The sequence below is a fragment of the Ictalurus furcatus genome, chromosome 7 (genome assembly GCF_023375685.1).
Source record: "Ictalurus furcatus strain D&B chromosome 7, Billie_1.0, whole genome shotgun sequence".
NCBI lineage: Eukaryota > Metazoa > Chordata > Actinopteri > Siluriformes > Ictaluridae > Ictalurus > Ictalurus furcatus.
In genome coordinates this window covers 32,559,795-32,573,832 of record NC_071261.1, presented here as the reverse complement: position 1 = coordinate 32,573,832, position 14,038 = coordinate 32,559,795, and the positions used below count along the sequence as shown (strand labels likewise).

The 14,038-nt window shown below is 38.3% G+C and overlaps 1 protein-coding gene and 1 long non-coding RNA gene across 2 annotated transcripts in view; both read right to left on the bottom strand.

The window, feature by feature from the left end:
- LOC128610750 (obscurin) overlaps positions 1–14,038 on the bottom strand; it is a 63,589-nt gene that overhangs the window by 31,592 nt on the left and 17,959 nt on the right. Inside the window, exons 11-17 of the mRNA XM_053630168.1 lie at positions 6,798–6,849; positions 6,083–6,349; positions 4,857–5,144; positions 3,324–3,659; positions 2,060–2,332; positions 802–1,050; positions 466–573 (exon numbers count right to left, since the gene is read on the bottom strand). Coding sequence (XP_053486143.1) covers positions 466–573; positions 802–1,050; positions 2,060–2,332; positions 3,324–3,659; positions 4,857–5,144; positions 6,083–6,349; positions 6,798–6,849 — 1,573 coding nt within the window. The remainder of the gene's footprint in view (positions 1–465; positions 574–801; positions 1,051–2,059; positions 2,333–3,323; positions 3,660–4,856; positions 5,145–6,082; positions 6,350–6,797; positions 6,850–14,038) is intronic.
- Positions 7,086–13,660, bottom strand: LOC128610516 (uncharacterized). Its single transcript, XR_008386360.1, has 3 exons — positions 9,720–13,660; positions 8,139–8,211; positions 7,086–7,365 (listed from the first exon to the last, which is right to left on the bottom strand). It is a non-coding gene; the product is annotated as an uncharacterized LOC128610516 (long non-coding RNA).

Below are 14,038 nucleotides of genomic sequence, written 5' to 3'. Positions count from 1 at the left end.
TGCGTGTAAGATGCTGAGCTACGAACAGCATGATGTTAAAGCGACAGATCAGTATTATTTACAATATACAAAATGACTCTAAAGGAATGATGAAATGATTTCTACATTAAACGGATCCTCTTTTTATAGATGAACTTTGCTGACTCCTCTATGACTGTGTTCTGGATTCTGTCTTCAGTGTGAGCTGTTAAAGAAATGAAAAAGGTCATTTGTTTCATTACAATTTTACTCCAGGTGTTTATGACAGAAAAGCAACCGAACTGCATTTAAGTGCCAGTGCCTCAGATGTGTTAGAAAATCAACATCATTCATTCAGTCGTCTCCAGTCACTTCAAAATGTTTTTTTTTTTTTAAATGCTAATAGTGAGTCACATGATTTCTACTTTTCTTTAAGTGAAAATATTTTTCTGGCAGTAATTAAAGTTAGTTTGTTCATTATGTGAAACGTACTGAAAGAGTTCTTACCTCGAGCTCTGTAACATTTGACCAGCAGAATGATGGTCACCAGCAGATACGGAGAGGCCGTCACTACACTACTGATCAGCATGAGCACTGAGAATGGAGCTTCTACACCTGACGGTGAATAAAATAATCATTATAATAACACTTTATTCATGATGAACTGTTTGTATGTTTTACTCAAACTGCAGTACAAATAAATCCATGTTCACTCGTGCACAAATACCATACTGTACATGTACTTACATAAACTCAGCACTATAGATTACATTATGTAAAGATACTGAGTTCAACACTTTCAGTCACAGTTGTATTTAAATGAATATTGAAATGATTTCTCACCTCTGACTGAGACCCAGCTTTTCGGTGACTCTCCTCTCTCTGGGTGTTTACAGTGGTAGAAACCTTCATTTGACTTTGAGACAGTTCGGATGATCATCTCTCCTGTAGTCTGAGTCTGGAGAACTGATCCATCTTTATAGAAATCAGCTCGGAGGTTTGAGGAATTTGGGTATCGATATAAACAGCGTAGAGTCAGAGGATGTCCCTCAGTCACAGGATGGACAGGACTCTCCAGGATCACATCCCCATCTAGAACACAGAAAATCACACGTACAATAAAATAAATGATATCTCTAATTAATCTGTATATAATCTGCATAAATGAGTCTCCACAGTCCAAATTATGGATTCATTGGAACTGGTATCAGGTATCATCATAGGTAATTGTTTAAAAAGAAAATAACAAGCTCTGACACCAACATCTGATGTGCTACCATGTGACATAAGCCTAGATAAGCCTAGTGTACATTGTCTTGCTAATGAACAGATGACAAAATGAAAGTTATCTGGAAGTATTTCACGATTAATGTTCAAAGTAAAGCAGACTGCAACCTGGGCTCGGTGAAAATATCAAGAGGAGACACTACAGCATCTTCCTACAACATGAGTAACCTAATAAAACACTTTATAGTTAATAGAGTGTGGGGGTGACCCAAATGAGTGAACAGAGCAGTCTCAGTGAACATGGCCATTAAAAATGAACTCAAGGTGCCATTAATTGTGCACAAAGGTATTTGTGAGAGTGGAGCAGTGAAGAGAGTGTGCAGAGAAACTATCACACATGACAGCACTGAGCACTGAGCCATGTGCACTTCCTTTCCCCTCTCTCCCCACCGTCTACACTTTGCTTGTGAGTGAAGCTGAAAGTCACAGCACTTTGCACTCATTTTTAATGACCAAGTTCACTGATACAACTCAGGTTCCACCTTCACTCTCTATTAAAGACACTGTTTAAATACCATAGCATATTAAACATAATCTAAGCACAATGAGTTATCTGTACACAGCAGCAATCAACACAAACAGAGAGAAATAAAATGTTCTATGACATCCCTGATTGATTAATACTCAGTAAGTTACTCATGTCATTATCATTATCAGTGTGGGTATCGGTAAGCATGTACTTCTACTCAGTCTGGAAAATAATGTCTTTGTCTTGTTGAACAGTTCTCCCAGTTGGAAACTCAGAGTTCTGAATATTCTGTAATGAAACCTTTCCCTTTCCCTTTAACAATAAACACACTACATGAAGACGCACCATGCACTGTGATGTTGACAGGATTACTGTTTTCTCCAGATTCAGACTCACACCAGTAAACTCCAGTGTAGGATGTGGAGAGGAAGCTGATTTTACATGTAGATCCTGTAACTGATCCCCTTGAACAATCTAACACTCTCTCACTGTGTGTGTATCGTCTCACTCTCCATCCAGTAGAGTTAATCTGGTCCTCACAGCTCTGTGAGAGAGAGTCTTTAGTAAAGTGTTGGGTTTTGCTGGGATTGATGATCAGAGAGACTGGAGGAGATTCACCTTAAACACAGAAGAGAGTCATGTAAATAAGAATAAGTGTAATATGGAATATAATGAGAATACAAGTGCATGTGCATTCAGAATTATGTTTATTAATCTGGAATCAAAGCCACAGTTCATAGCATGGGTCATAACACAGACAGGTTTAACACGCGATCATCCATAATCATAAATGCTGCAAAATGGAAAAGTTCAAAACCGAGAAATAAAATGAAAACTGGGACTAGGAACACAGGAAAGTCCTTCAGCTGCTGCAAAGGAACAAAAATCAGCAAAGACACAGAACACCACAGAGGGAATAAATACAAAAAGAGTTTGAGGTGAAACTAGGAATAGGTGCACATGATCAGAGCATCACATCAACATCACATGACCACCAGACATCACCATCATCTCAGTATTAGCCTAGCTCTAGCACACCACCTCCAGGTCTCTTCCTCACTGTAGATTACATTAGGCCACACATGCATTTGCACAATGTAAAGTTCAGAGCCATGTTTAATTTGTGATTGCCATTGCTGTGTTTAGCCCCTTTGCTCTTGATTACTCTTTTGGATTTTCCCTCTGCTCTCTTATATTGTACTTTACTGTGTTTGACCCTTGCCTGTTTTTCAGCTCTGCTATTTGTATTGTGTTCACTAATATTTGTATTGTGTTCACAACGAATATTGTGCGTCTCTTTGACCTGTTCTGGCTTTCTGGCTTTTATAATAAAATCCTCCTGCCCATAGATCCTCAATCCTTAATCATCTCCTTAGTCCTCTTTGTTTCCAGGAAAATAAACCAATGACTAGATGAGGGACGGAGACAGCACACAAACACAGCACATGGCTTTTTTCACCAATGTCACATAGGGGAAAATTCTACCAGCACTCAGCATGCTTTAACTTCCTTATACATATTAATAAATGAATGTTGCATGAATCTCTTCTTACATTCACACATCCACACCTTTACTATTTAACCTAAACCCACTGTTATTTTTCCTCACCAGTGATCCATAGTGTCTGTGGATTGCTGTACTGTGTGTGAAAGGCTGGTTCTCCTCTCTCTCCTCTGCACATATAAACTCCTGTGTGATTAAGAGCAGCAGGACTGAGAGTGTATTTGCCTCCAGATCCTCTGCTGCTGTCTGAGAGGAGCTCCACATACATGATATAGCCATGATTATGTTTTATTTGAGTTAAGCCGTCTCTGTAGGGAACAGTTGTGTACCAGCTGAATGTCCAGTCTGTAGAGGAGTCTGTAATCTCACAGCTTAGTGTCACTGAGTCTCCTTCAGTCAGCCAGCTCTGTGGAGATACACTCAGTACTGCCCCTGGTCTCTCTGTTACACAGGAAATACAACACATTTTATCTACATTTATTTAATACACAGTAAGAAGATTTTTATGAATTGCACATGATGTTTTTTTTTTCATGAGAGTGTGGCAGTATAAGTGATTTAACTATCCCATTGGCCCTGCTCGGGGGATGGCTTCGGCAAACCAATGAGGTGGGAGCTACCCTGTTATTTAAGAACCTTTATTTTGGCAAGCGCATATGTGTCTTTGTGATTCGGAGTTCCTCACTCCCTGGCATTTCTGTTTTCATTTCCGTTCAGGTACGTTGAGGCTCTGCTCACGGTGTAATGAGGTGAACATCTCAAGACTAATATATATATATATATAGTTTTAGGGCGGAGCTGGTGGTGCATGCATTGTGGTGAGTTGGAGGCGGAGAGGGCGTTCAGTGATCGCAACATTATCCGGTGGCTGAATGATATGTATATGTATATGTATATGGATGTATATGTGTATGTATATTGAGCCGCGTTACCTGTGAGTAATCATACAACTTTGTGTCTGGTGTTTGTTCAACCCAATGGTAATTAAGATCACAGCATGGGGCAGGATTTGTGTACTATTTTATTTTTAATTACTGTAAATTTGTGCTTAAATCTTAAGACTTTACAACAGTTTGTGTAGTTCAGGTGTTTAGTTACAGACATGTAACCATGTTATAATGATTTACAAGATATTTCCATGTATAGTATTTGTCACTACTTATTATTCTATTTAATATAGTATGTTGTGTTTAGACTGTAAGGAAGTGAAGATAATTTCTTACATTTCTCACACATTGGAGTTTCTGGTTTCAGACGTACTGTATTCTGTGTATTTTTCCTTCTTTTAACAAAGTTTAAGTAAGTAATAAAACACTCAGTCTCACACTGTTATAGAAAAATACTGAGTGATGTAAAAATGCAGCTTGTCATGTTACAGGAAAACTGCAGATCATAAACTCCTCGGTCCTGAAGACTTTCCCATGATGGAAATCTTAAAATTATAGCTTTACCTCTTTATTTTTCTTTGTTTTTTCGCATTGGATCTCACCAGCCACAAATGACAAATACTTTTAAACCATTTATATTTAAAGATCATTTGAACATTCTAGAATAACAAGGAATTACAATAATTAAGCAATTTTTTTTCTCATCCCTTCTAACAAACCTGTGGTGAAAAGGGAAAAAATCATGACATACCTCTCACTGTAATATTGACAGGATCACTGAACTCTGTGCAGTAGTAGGAGTGGTACCCTCCCTTGTAGTTTCTCCTGCGTGCTCGACACTGGTACACTGTTTCTCCATCATTATCGTCTGTCACTTTGAGTGTGTCTGTTTCTTCAGTGCTCAAAGGATGTAACGACTGATTATTTTTGTACCATTGAATCTCCCATCCAGTCGACTGCAGCTCACAGGTCAGAGTGATGGTGTCTCCAGTGTAGACGGAGCTCTGAGGATTCACTCTCACAGTCGGTGTGGGTTTTTCTGTTGGTATGAAATGATGAAGGAGTCAGAACTGCTTTTCTCTTTACAACATAAGCAGTAGATTCACTGTGCTTTAACATATGCTTTGTGTCTAAAACAAACATTTAGATTTAACATTTGATACAAGATGTTTTCGTACTTTTTCTTACACGGCTGGTATTCAGTATATTTTCTATGTAACAAAATGCATGATTAGATTGAAGTGTAAAACACTGTATTTACTGATTTTAGATTGTTATTTTATGGATCCTGCACAAATCCTGCAGCACCATCTGAACATAAATGCATTTTCTTAAAAGATTATCAGGAGCATGTCTTCAGAACATAAAACAGAGAGGAGAGCTTACACATTTTGAACAGACGACAGCAGATAAAGTTATAAAATATTTAAATGTCTCAATACAAAGACATTAATAACTAGAACCATAGTGAAGAGAACAGAAGTGAATCAGGGATTATTTCCCCAGCGGTGTTAGTGTCAAGTGAAGAGAAGATCATGAGGCTGGTATTTAAATGCTGTGAGTGACTTCTACCTCAGGTGATGAGACACAGACTGATGTGGACGATGCTGATCATCAAAATCTCTCAAAATTACAGAATTCTCAGATAAAACCTTATAAATCCAAAGCTTCAAATGATCAGATAGTAAATCAGATAATGGCAGAGGCAACACAAGGTGAGATTTACTGCCTTCTTCCTTAATGTTCGCTGTGTATTATTAATCAGACTGACTCACCACAATTATACTGCAAACTTAATATAAAGACCTGCACAAGACATGATGATGATTCCTGTGAAAGAGATCTGTGTGTACTAGACAGGGAAGTGAAAGTCAACATTAAACAAACAGCGTCTCAGTTACTGACAGATCAAATTCCAAACCCTAAAAAATAATGTTAATATATTAAATAAGAAATAAAAAACACCCACAGACTCACCTGATACAGTCAGTGTAACAGCATCACTGATCTCTGAGCTCTGAGAGTCACTGCTCTGTCCTCTGCAGGTGAAGTCACCATGGTGAAAGTATAGAACAGACCGCATTCTGAACTCCTGCACTGTGCTGTCTGTGAGTCTGTTATTTTTATACCAGCTGTATGTCCACTGAGTGTCTCCTCCTCCCTGTACGTCACATCTGAGAGTAACTGTCTCTCCAGTGAACACATGTGTATCAGGCGTTATGGACACCACAGCTTTACGCCTCCCTATAAAACATTCTGTTGTTAATAAACCTTACATAAACTAATCCCACGTGTACATATCATTTATTTAGACAGAGTATGAGTACATGTTTTTTATTACTTGTTGATACTGATATGTGTAACCTACTTACTATTAAGAAATCAGGTGCATCATGGGACATTTTATTTAGCATTATTTATGTCAGTTGTTACCATGTGCTGCTGTCATTAAACTTGTTCTAGAACTATATAAACTATAAAGAGAGATCAGAAGGGGGGCACAAACTGTTTTCAAGAAAAAAACAAAACAGACAGAGCATCATGTAAGTACTCGATATATTGTGTTGCTTTTCAAATAGAATGTACATAAATCAACACATTTGACTGTGACAATCAATTGTGCACAAACTTCTCAGCCCCAAAACAAATAAATTATACACACAGTATAAAGGATAAACTATATATAAATCACCTTGAGCATGGGCCACTGGTATAAGTGAAATCAGCACTAAAAAGGGAACAGAAACAGAACATGATGTAAAAATGGAAAATATTCAGTGTATTAATGAAAACAGCACATTTTAGACACCGAACCCACAAGATTAAATCTTATTCAGGAAATCTAAACTACCATCTGTAAGAAATACACTCTAAGCTCTCTTAATAATAAATAAACAAAAACATAAAAACTTAAAGGTCACTATTCTGCTCATTAAAGTGTTTTTCTTCTTTTCTTTCACTTTATTGAAGTGTGAAAAACTTAGCGCTGGGACATAAAACCAACAGACTGCACACTGTAACATTCTGCACATGTACTAATCACACAACAAACTCATCACTCAGGACATTCAGACTGCAGATGAACAACTTTATACCCCACCACTCACTCTAATGAAGACACAAAGAGAACATTTACTCACAGAGCATCACAGCGAGTGGACTGAACTCCATCCTGTCTCTCTAACGACTGACTGACTGACAGAGCAGTGGTGTGTGTTAATGTCTCAGCACTTCCTGTGTTTTCTCGCTGTCAGATCGCACTACTCGGAAAGAAAGAAAGAACGAGAATGGGTGTATCTGTGATCTTTACCTTCTATTTCAGTGCATGCAGACTCTGTATCTGCTCTTCCTTCCTCTTTCCACAGTAATACTAGATATTACCCCATACGGAGATTAACAATGGTATGTCTAAAGCTGTTCTAAATGAGCTGCTAGACTGTAGGCTGGATGACTTTATGTTTCTGACTCTCAATTATCTATTATGCGGTTACTCTAAAAAATCACTAGATAATAGTGTAAAGTCATGTATGAAAGCCTCAAACAAAAAAGGTTGAGAGGTTATATCATTATTAATGTCACGCTGCCCCATTAAAATCTATGCTCATGAAGCGCTGATTACTGAGTTCCTAGAACAGGTATAGACTCCATACATGCTATGGTCATGTGACCTACTAATGATTAATGTGTGTGCAGCCACAAGCCCTACAATAAGCGTTTATAATACAGGTCAAAACAATCAGTATGAAGTAAAATGAGGGGAGTGTATTACTCATGGAATCTTTAATGTTATAACCATGTGTACATTGTGTAGACAGAGATCACTAATCCTGTGTGAATCGTTTATAATTACTATAGACGTCAACATTACTTAAGACATAAACTCACAGGACATTTTATTAGGAAAGTCATGCAGATAAAGGCTGGGCCATAGCTAGGAGCGCCCCCTGGAATAATAGTGCAGTAAGCCTAATGAACAAACATGCAGGAAGTCCAATGGGGAAGAAGCGTATTCTTAGAAATGTAAAATCCTTACAAGTTTGACACTTAGAAGTTTCAAATCCTCTGTGTGATTCCTGGCAGCAAAGCCATTTCCCCATTTATCCACTCTGGCCATAAAGGAGAACAGAGAAAAGTAAAGACATTTATATACTAGCTAACACTCTGAACTGGTTATATCTACTTACCCATTTGGTACTATTTATCTAGTATCCACTTATCCACTACTTATCCACTACTTATGCAGTTGGACTCAGCCTCCAGAGACCCCACTCGCTTTTCCCCCAAGCTGTAAAACACCCTAAAATATTCTCACATTGGTTGATTCATGGTTTAATCATGGCAAACCCTTATAAGTGAATATAAGGATTAGCTGATGTCTAAGAACACCAGCGTACATTCATCAAATACTGTAAATTCATCAGGTTTCTCTCCTTCTTATGCTGTTTCTTTTGTGTCAGATTGATGTTACTACAGTCAGCTACCCTGACAGGAAAGCTCTGCTCAGCCACCACCTTCCCTACAAACCTCCTAATTCCATTCAAAGTGTGTTCTTGTATCAGCCAAATTGAAAACAGTGCCCCTGGGTTTGTCAAAAGCCGTAAACATGAACAATAAAAATGTTCATGCAAATGTAAACAAACTATAAAGAGTGTGTTAGCGCGTGCAGAACAACAGGCCGGACGACGGCAGCAATGATCCAGGACAGCATGTTGTAAAACCAAATAAATAAATATTAATGCCAGCTAACTCTACAGTACTTTCATGTCAATTCTTTGTTATGTGCAGTACCAGATACCAAGTGTTCATATAACCAAAAACCAACCAAAGGTGTAAGTATATGAGTAAAAGAAAAAATAAGGTTAAAGAGCCACATGCTTATTAAACTAAATTGTATTAATGCACTTTCGACAAAATTAGTATTTCAGAGTGTCGTGTCTGATCTCACTGCTTAAAATAATGCTTTAAAATGGGAAAAAACATTTCTATAATTTTTCCTGAAATAGGAATTTTCTTTTTATTTTACTTGTATATGTATGCAGTTGCAAGTGCATTAATACATTTTTTAATGCACCAAAATATGCAAATGAGCCACATGAATATTAAATTAATTGTATTTGGGCAACTTAGAATAAGTGCACGGTCACTGCTCTGTGTGTGTACAGGACTAATGAGAAGTGTTTGTTTCTGACGTTATTTTTAACACAGATAGGAAGATAATGATTAGTGATTATATTTTTGTGCTGTGCATCAGTTTGGTATTAGTGTGTATTAGAGTGAACTTGCTGTACTGAGATGTTTCCCTGCACAGACCATAATAACAACAAAAATGGAAATGTAGGTTATAAGGCATTTTTTAAGTGAGTCTATTTATTGCAAATTTAATATTTTTCTTTTAATCCTTTCTGTGCACAGGAAAGAGTGAGAGAGAGAGAGAGAGAGAGAGAGAGAGGAGAGAGAGAGAGAGAGCGAGTGAGAGAGAGAGAGAGAGAGAGAGAGAGAGAGAGAGTGAGGGAGAGAGAGAGAGAGAGAGAGAGAGAGAGAGAGAGAGAGAGAAGAGAGAGAGAGAGAGGATGGACTTGTGTAACTTCATATGTAACTTCTATTCTCTTTTCACCTTTCAAGATTTATTTGGTGTCATGTGATGGAGGTTGAGTTGGATGCAGTCACAGTTTAAGTGTATTTTCTTTATTGAGATGTAGGCAGACAAATCCAATAACATAAGGCCGGGTCAAGGTCAAAGACAGGCAATGGTCAAGCGATGAGCAAACAGGCTAAACTAGACAAAGACAAGAGATATAAAATTAGAAACACACTTACATCATTACGATGCACCTTTTTAAAAAAAGAAAACAGTAAGATAAGCACTTTCGCACAGCAGGATGGAGTCTATCACTGTAATTCTTACTTTGTGGCTTGTTTGGAGTCGTTCGGGGCACGGTGACACACGGACATCTTGCATGCCTAATAGGTTTATCGCTTATGCAGCACAATGATTTTAACTTAATCCTGCTAGTCGTATTAGAAGATTTTTACGGAGGCAGCTGATGTTGAGAAAGGCATTTGTAGCTTTAAGATCCTTTCACACTGAGCGCGATGCGATAAAGCGAAGTGAACCGCAGACGAATGGTGCTTTCACACCAAACACGAAACGATTGATCGCCTTCAGCTAATTCACACCTGCTCAATAGGTGGCGAGGACCAAGAATGCATTTTACACCTGCACACTAGGTGGCGCAACCCACTATTCAGCTGATCGGCCTATCGTCTTTGACCACTTAGAAGAAGAATCACATAAATGTTGGCGCATAGCACCACAACACAAACTGTTAAGAAGCACAGAAACTAACTTTTCTTATTGTATGTGGATTCTACCCAGAAAGGGAGGCAGAAATTTTGTTTTGTGTTTTTTGAACAGCGTCATCAAGCTGTTTTAGTCTGAATGAAATAATGTGAAATATAATGCAATAACAAAACCAGAGTTTAATTTCCAAGACCAGCCCACTTTATTTCGTGGTGGAAGAACTTTGATAAATGAAGTGACAGTTCAGTTTTTACTATCCCGTTATGTTTACTGCTGACATCTTTCAACAAGAATATAAAGATAAATAACAAATGACATGCTGAGTATTGTTTTCTGCTACAAAATGTCCAACTGTAACATTATAAAAATAAATATTTGTTTTCATTCAAACGAATATGAAGTATTTCAGTAAGAAATATACCTTATACTATGACATGTGACGACGGTTTGTTTCTCTCCAGGTGTTGTGAGTGTGTGAGTGTGTGTGTGTGTGTGTGTGTGTGAAAGAAAGAGAAAGAGAGAGAAACCGCACTGAGCAAACGACACTTTTTATTGCAGAAGTAACTGATGCATGCACCATTTTATCGGTAAAAGGCTAGTTGGATGGAAACAGACAGGAAACAGCAAATATCGCAAACTTTTTTACTCTCTTTCACTTTGTCGATTACAGAAATGTGCAAAAAATAGATGGAAACTTAGCAAATGATAACAAGAACTCAATATCCATTCTATTCTCTCTTCCGGAATACTCTCCATCAGTGTTTACACTGGTTTTCAAAACACTTTCTGTGATATCATCTCACCAATCTCACCCATTTGTGCAACAGCAGTGTCTCCGGACACGTGATCTAAAGCTCAAATCTAATTGGACGGTCCATTTCGTTGCAGGGGAAAAAAATAGACACACTGGACAAAAAAAAGTGTCGCTTTGTCGCACCGCGAATGATCACACCTGGTGTGAACAGCTCCATCGGGATCTACTGTTTCTATTTAAGAGCATCATTGGGTCAAACATTCATGTCGCTTAATTGTGCTCAGTGTGAAAGGACCCTTACTCGCCAGCGACAATTCCCCTTCATCAGTAAGGTAAGAACCAGACCCGTTATAATCCCAGATATTCTCGAATGAACTGAAATGTGTTCTATCCACATAGTAATAGAAGATTGTTGTTATAATGATGACACTAGCTCTGTGGTATAACAACCTAGTGTTCATACAGATCTACTGGAAATATGTTAGGCCTCATGACTATTTAAAGCACTGAAATATAACAGCGGGTATAACAGACTTACAGTACAGTACAGTTGCAGCGTAATACTACTGCAGGATCCAGTTTCTGCTTTAAAGATAACACTTTATTATTTGGGAAGACCACCCCGAGTTCTCAAGTAGGAATTTCGAGTTGAGGGGATGTTTTCTATGGTTTTTCCTGGTCAGAGGTTGGAAATGATGAGTTATGATCTATAGTCGAAGGAAACGTGTCTCAAATAGCCACTCTTTGAGCAGAAACGCATCTCAGAATGCACAAAATGTTGAACCTTGAGGCGGATGGACCACAACAGCTGAAGATCACTCTTCTTAGTCAAGAAAAGGAATCCGAGCGTAGAGTAGGCACAGGCTCACCTATCATGATTTTTGCTGCACGATGCAGGTGGTAGGCTCAGGATTTGGCATCAACATGGATCCATGCAACATGCAAATGTTTTCAGCTTGGTCAACTGTTGACTTTAAAACACCTCAGTAAGTGACAGTGGGGTTATATTTGTCCATCAAAATTAAAGTTACTACAAGTCAGTCCCCTTCTTTACTGCTGAACACACAACACTGTATTAAAAAAAAAAGAAGCTAAACCACAACTGCTGACTCGTATCTGCTCTCAGGCCTCTGAAACTGTCACTTCCCTGTGTGTGTGTGTGTGTGCGTGTGTGTGTGTGTGTGTGTGTGTGTGCGCGTGTGAGAGTATGTGTGTGTGTGCGTGTGTGTTTGTGTGTATATGTGTGTAACAAGGCTAATGAGAAGTGATTATTTCTGCATCATTATTTCTGTTATTTTTGACACAAATAAGTAAATAGTGCTGGTTTTATTATTAATAAAAATGTTTGATGTTAGTGTGTATTAGAATGAACTTACTGCACTGAGATGATTCCCAGCACAGACCATAATAGTAACAAAAATGCTGTAGGTTATGAGGTATTTTCTCTGTTTTCATATATCAATGTGCCCGTGCAAACCTGCGTGTGTAACCATTCCTCCATTTGCACCCCATTATGTTCTTGTTACAGTTTTACTACAGATAACGCCAGGGATGTCGCTAGGCCTATTTTGAGGGGGAAACCCCCCAAATATTCATTAGACCCCCCCAAGCAAATCAATATATCTAAAATATCTCATATATTTTCTTTTTGATATCTTTTTTCATCAACAGTTCTTTCCGTCGCATCTTGAACGTGTTCCTGGGCTGGCACTAGGACCTGGGGGAGGCTGCTGAACTATACACATTTTTTACACACCTTGTTCATGCATTTTTCAGTTGACAGACCCACATCCAGCGGCTTACCGTGGTACCTCCCATTCGACGGATTCGTTTGCTGTGGTTTTAAAGACTTTAAATAAGTACATAATCAGTAATGGTGAATAAAACATGCATTAGTTTGATATTATTGTATTAGATTTAACTTTTTGTACTGAGATGTTTCACTGCACAGACCATAATAGTCACAAAAATGGAAATGTAGGTTATAAGGCATTTTCTCAGTAAGTCTAGTTAACACTAACATGGTTTTGTTAAACCTTTCTGTTCACAGGAAACACCACCAGAGTCTCACCACAGCAGCTAAAGACATTTCAGTTATTCACAACCCTGACTTCCATTGGTGAAAGTACAAACACCATCCATTCTAAGCTCTCTTAATAATAAATAAACAAAAACTACAATAACTTAAAGGTCACTATTCTGCTCATTAAAGTGTTTTTCTTCTTTATTTAACTTTATTGAAGTGTGAAAAACTTAGCGCTGGGACATAAAACCAACAGACCGCACACTGTAACATTCTGCACATGTACTAATCACACAATAAACTCATCACTCAGGACATTCAGACTGCAGATGAACAACTTTATACCCCACCACTCATTCTAATGAAGACACAAAGAGAACATTTACTCACAGAGCATCACAGCGAGTGGACTGAACTCCATCCTGTCTCTCTAACGATTGACTGACTGACAGAGCAGTGGAGTGTGTTAAAGTCTCAACTTCCTGTGTTCTTACAGAGAGAGAGAGAGAGAGAGAGAGAGAAAGAGGAAGTACAAAGAGTTTTGTACTTTTGCATCTGTCTCTTGGTGATGAACGCTACACAGATTAATTATAGTGTGAATATGTCACATATATCAGTATTTCAAGAGGTGCTAAAATGTGGTTTCGTTCTGTTCATGGTATGAAACTGCGTCAGCTTCTGCCTTTTAAGCACATATGTGCTTAGGTCTACACTCATTTCTAAATATTTTGTTGGCAGTCTCAATGTGACATTAAAATATGTACTCAATATCCATCCATCCACCCATCTTCTATACCGCTTACTCCTTTTCAGGGTCACGGGGAACCTGGAGCCTATCCCAGGGAGCATCGGGCA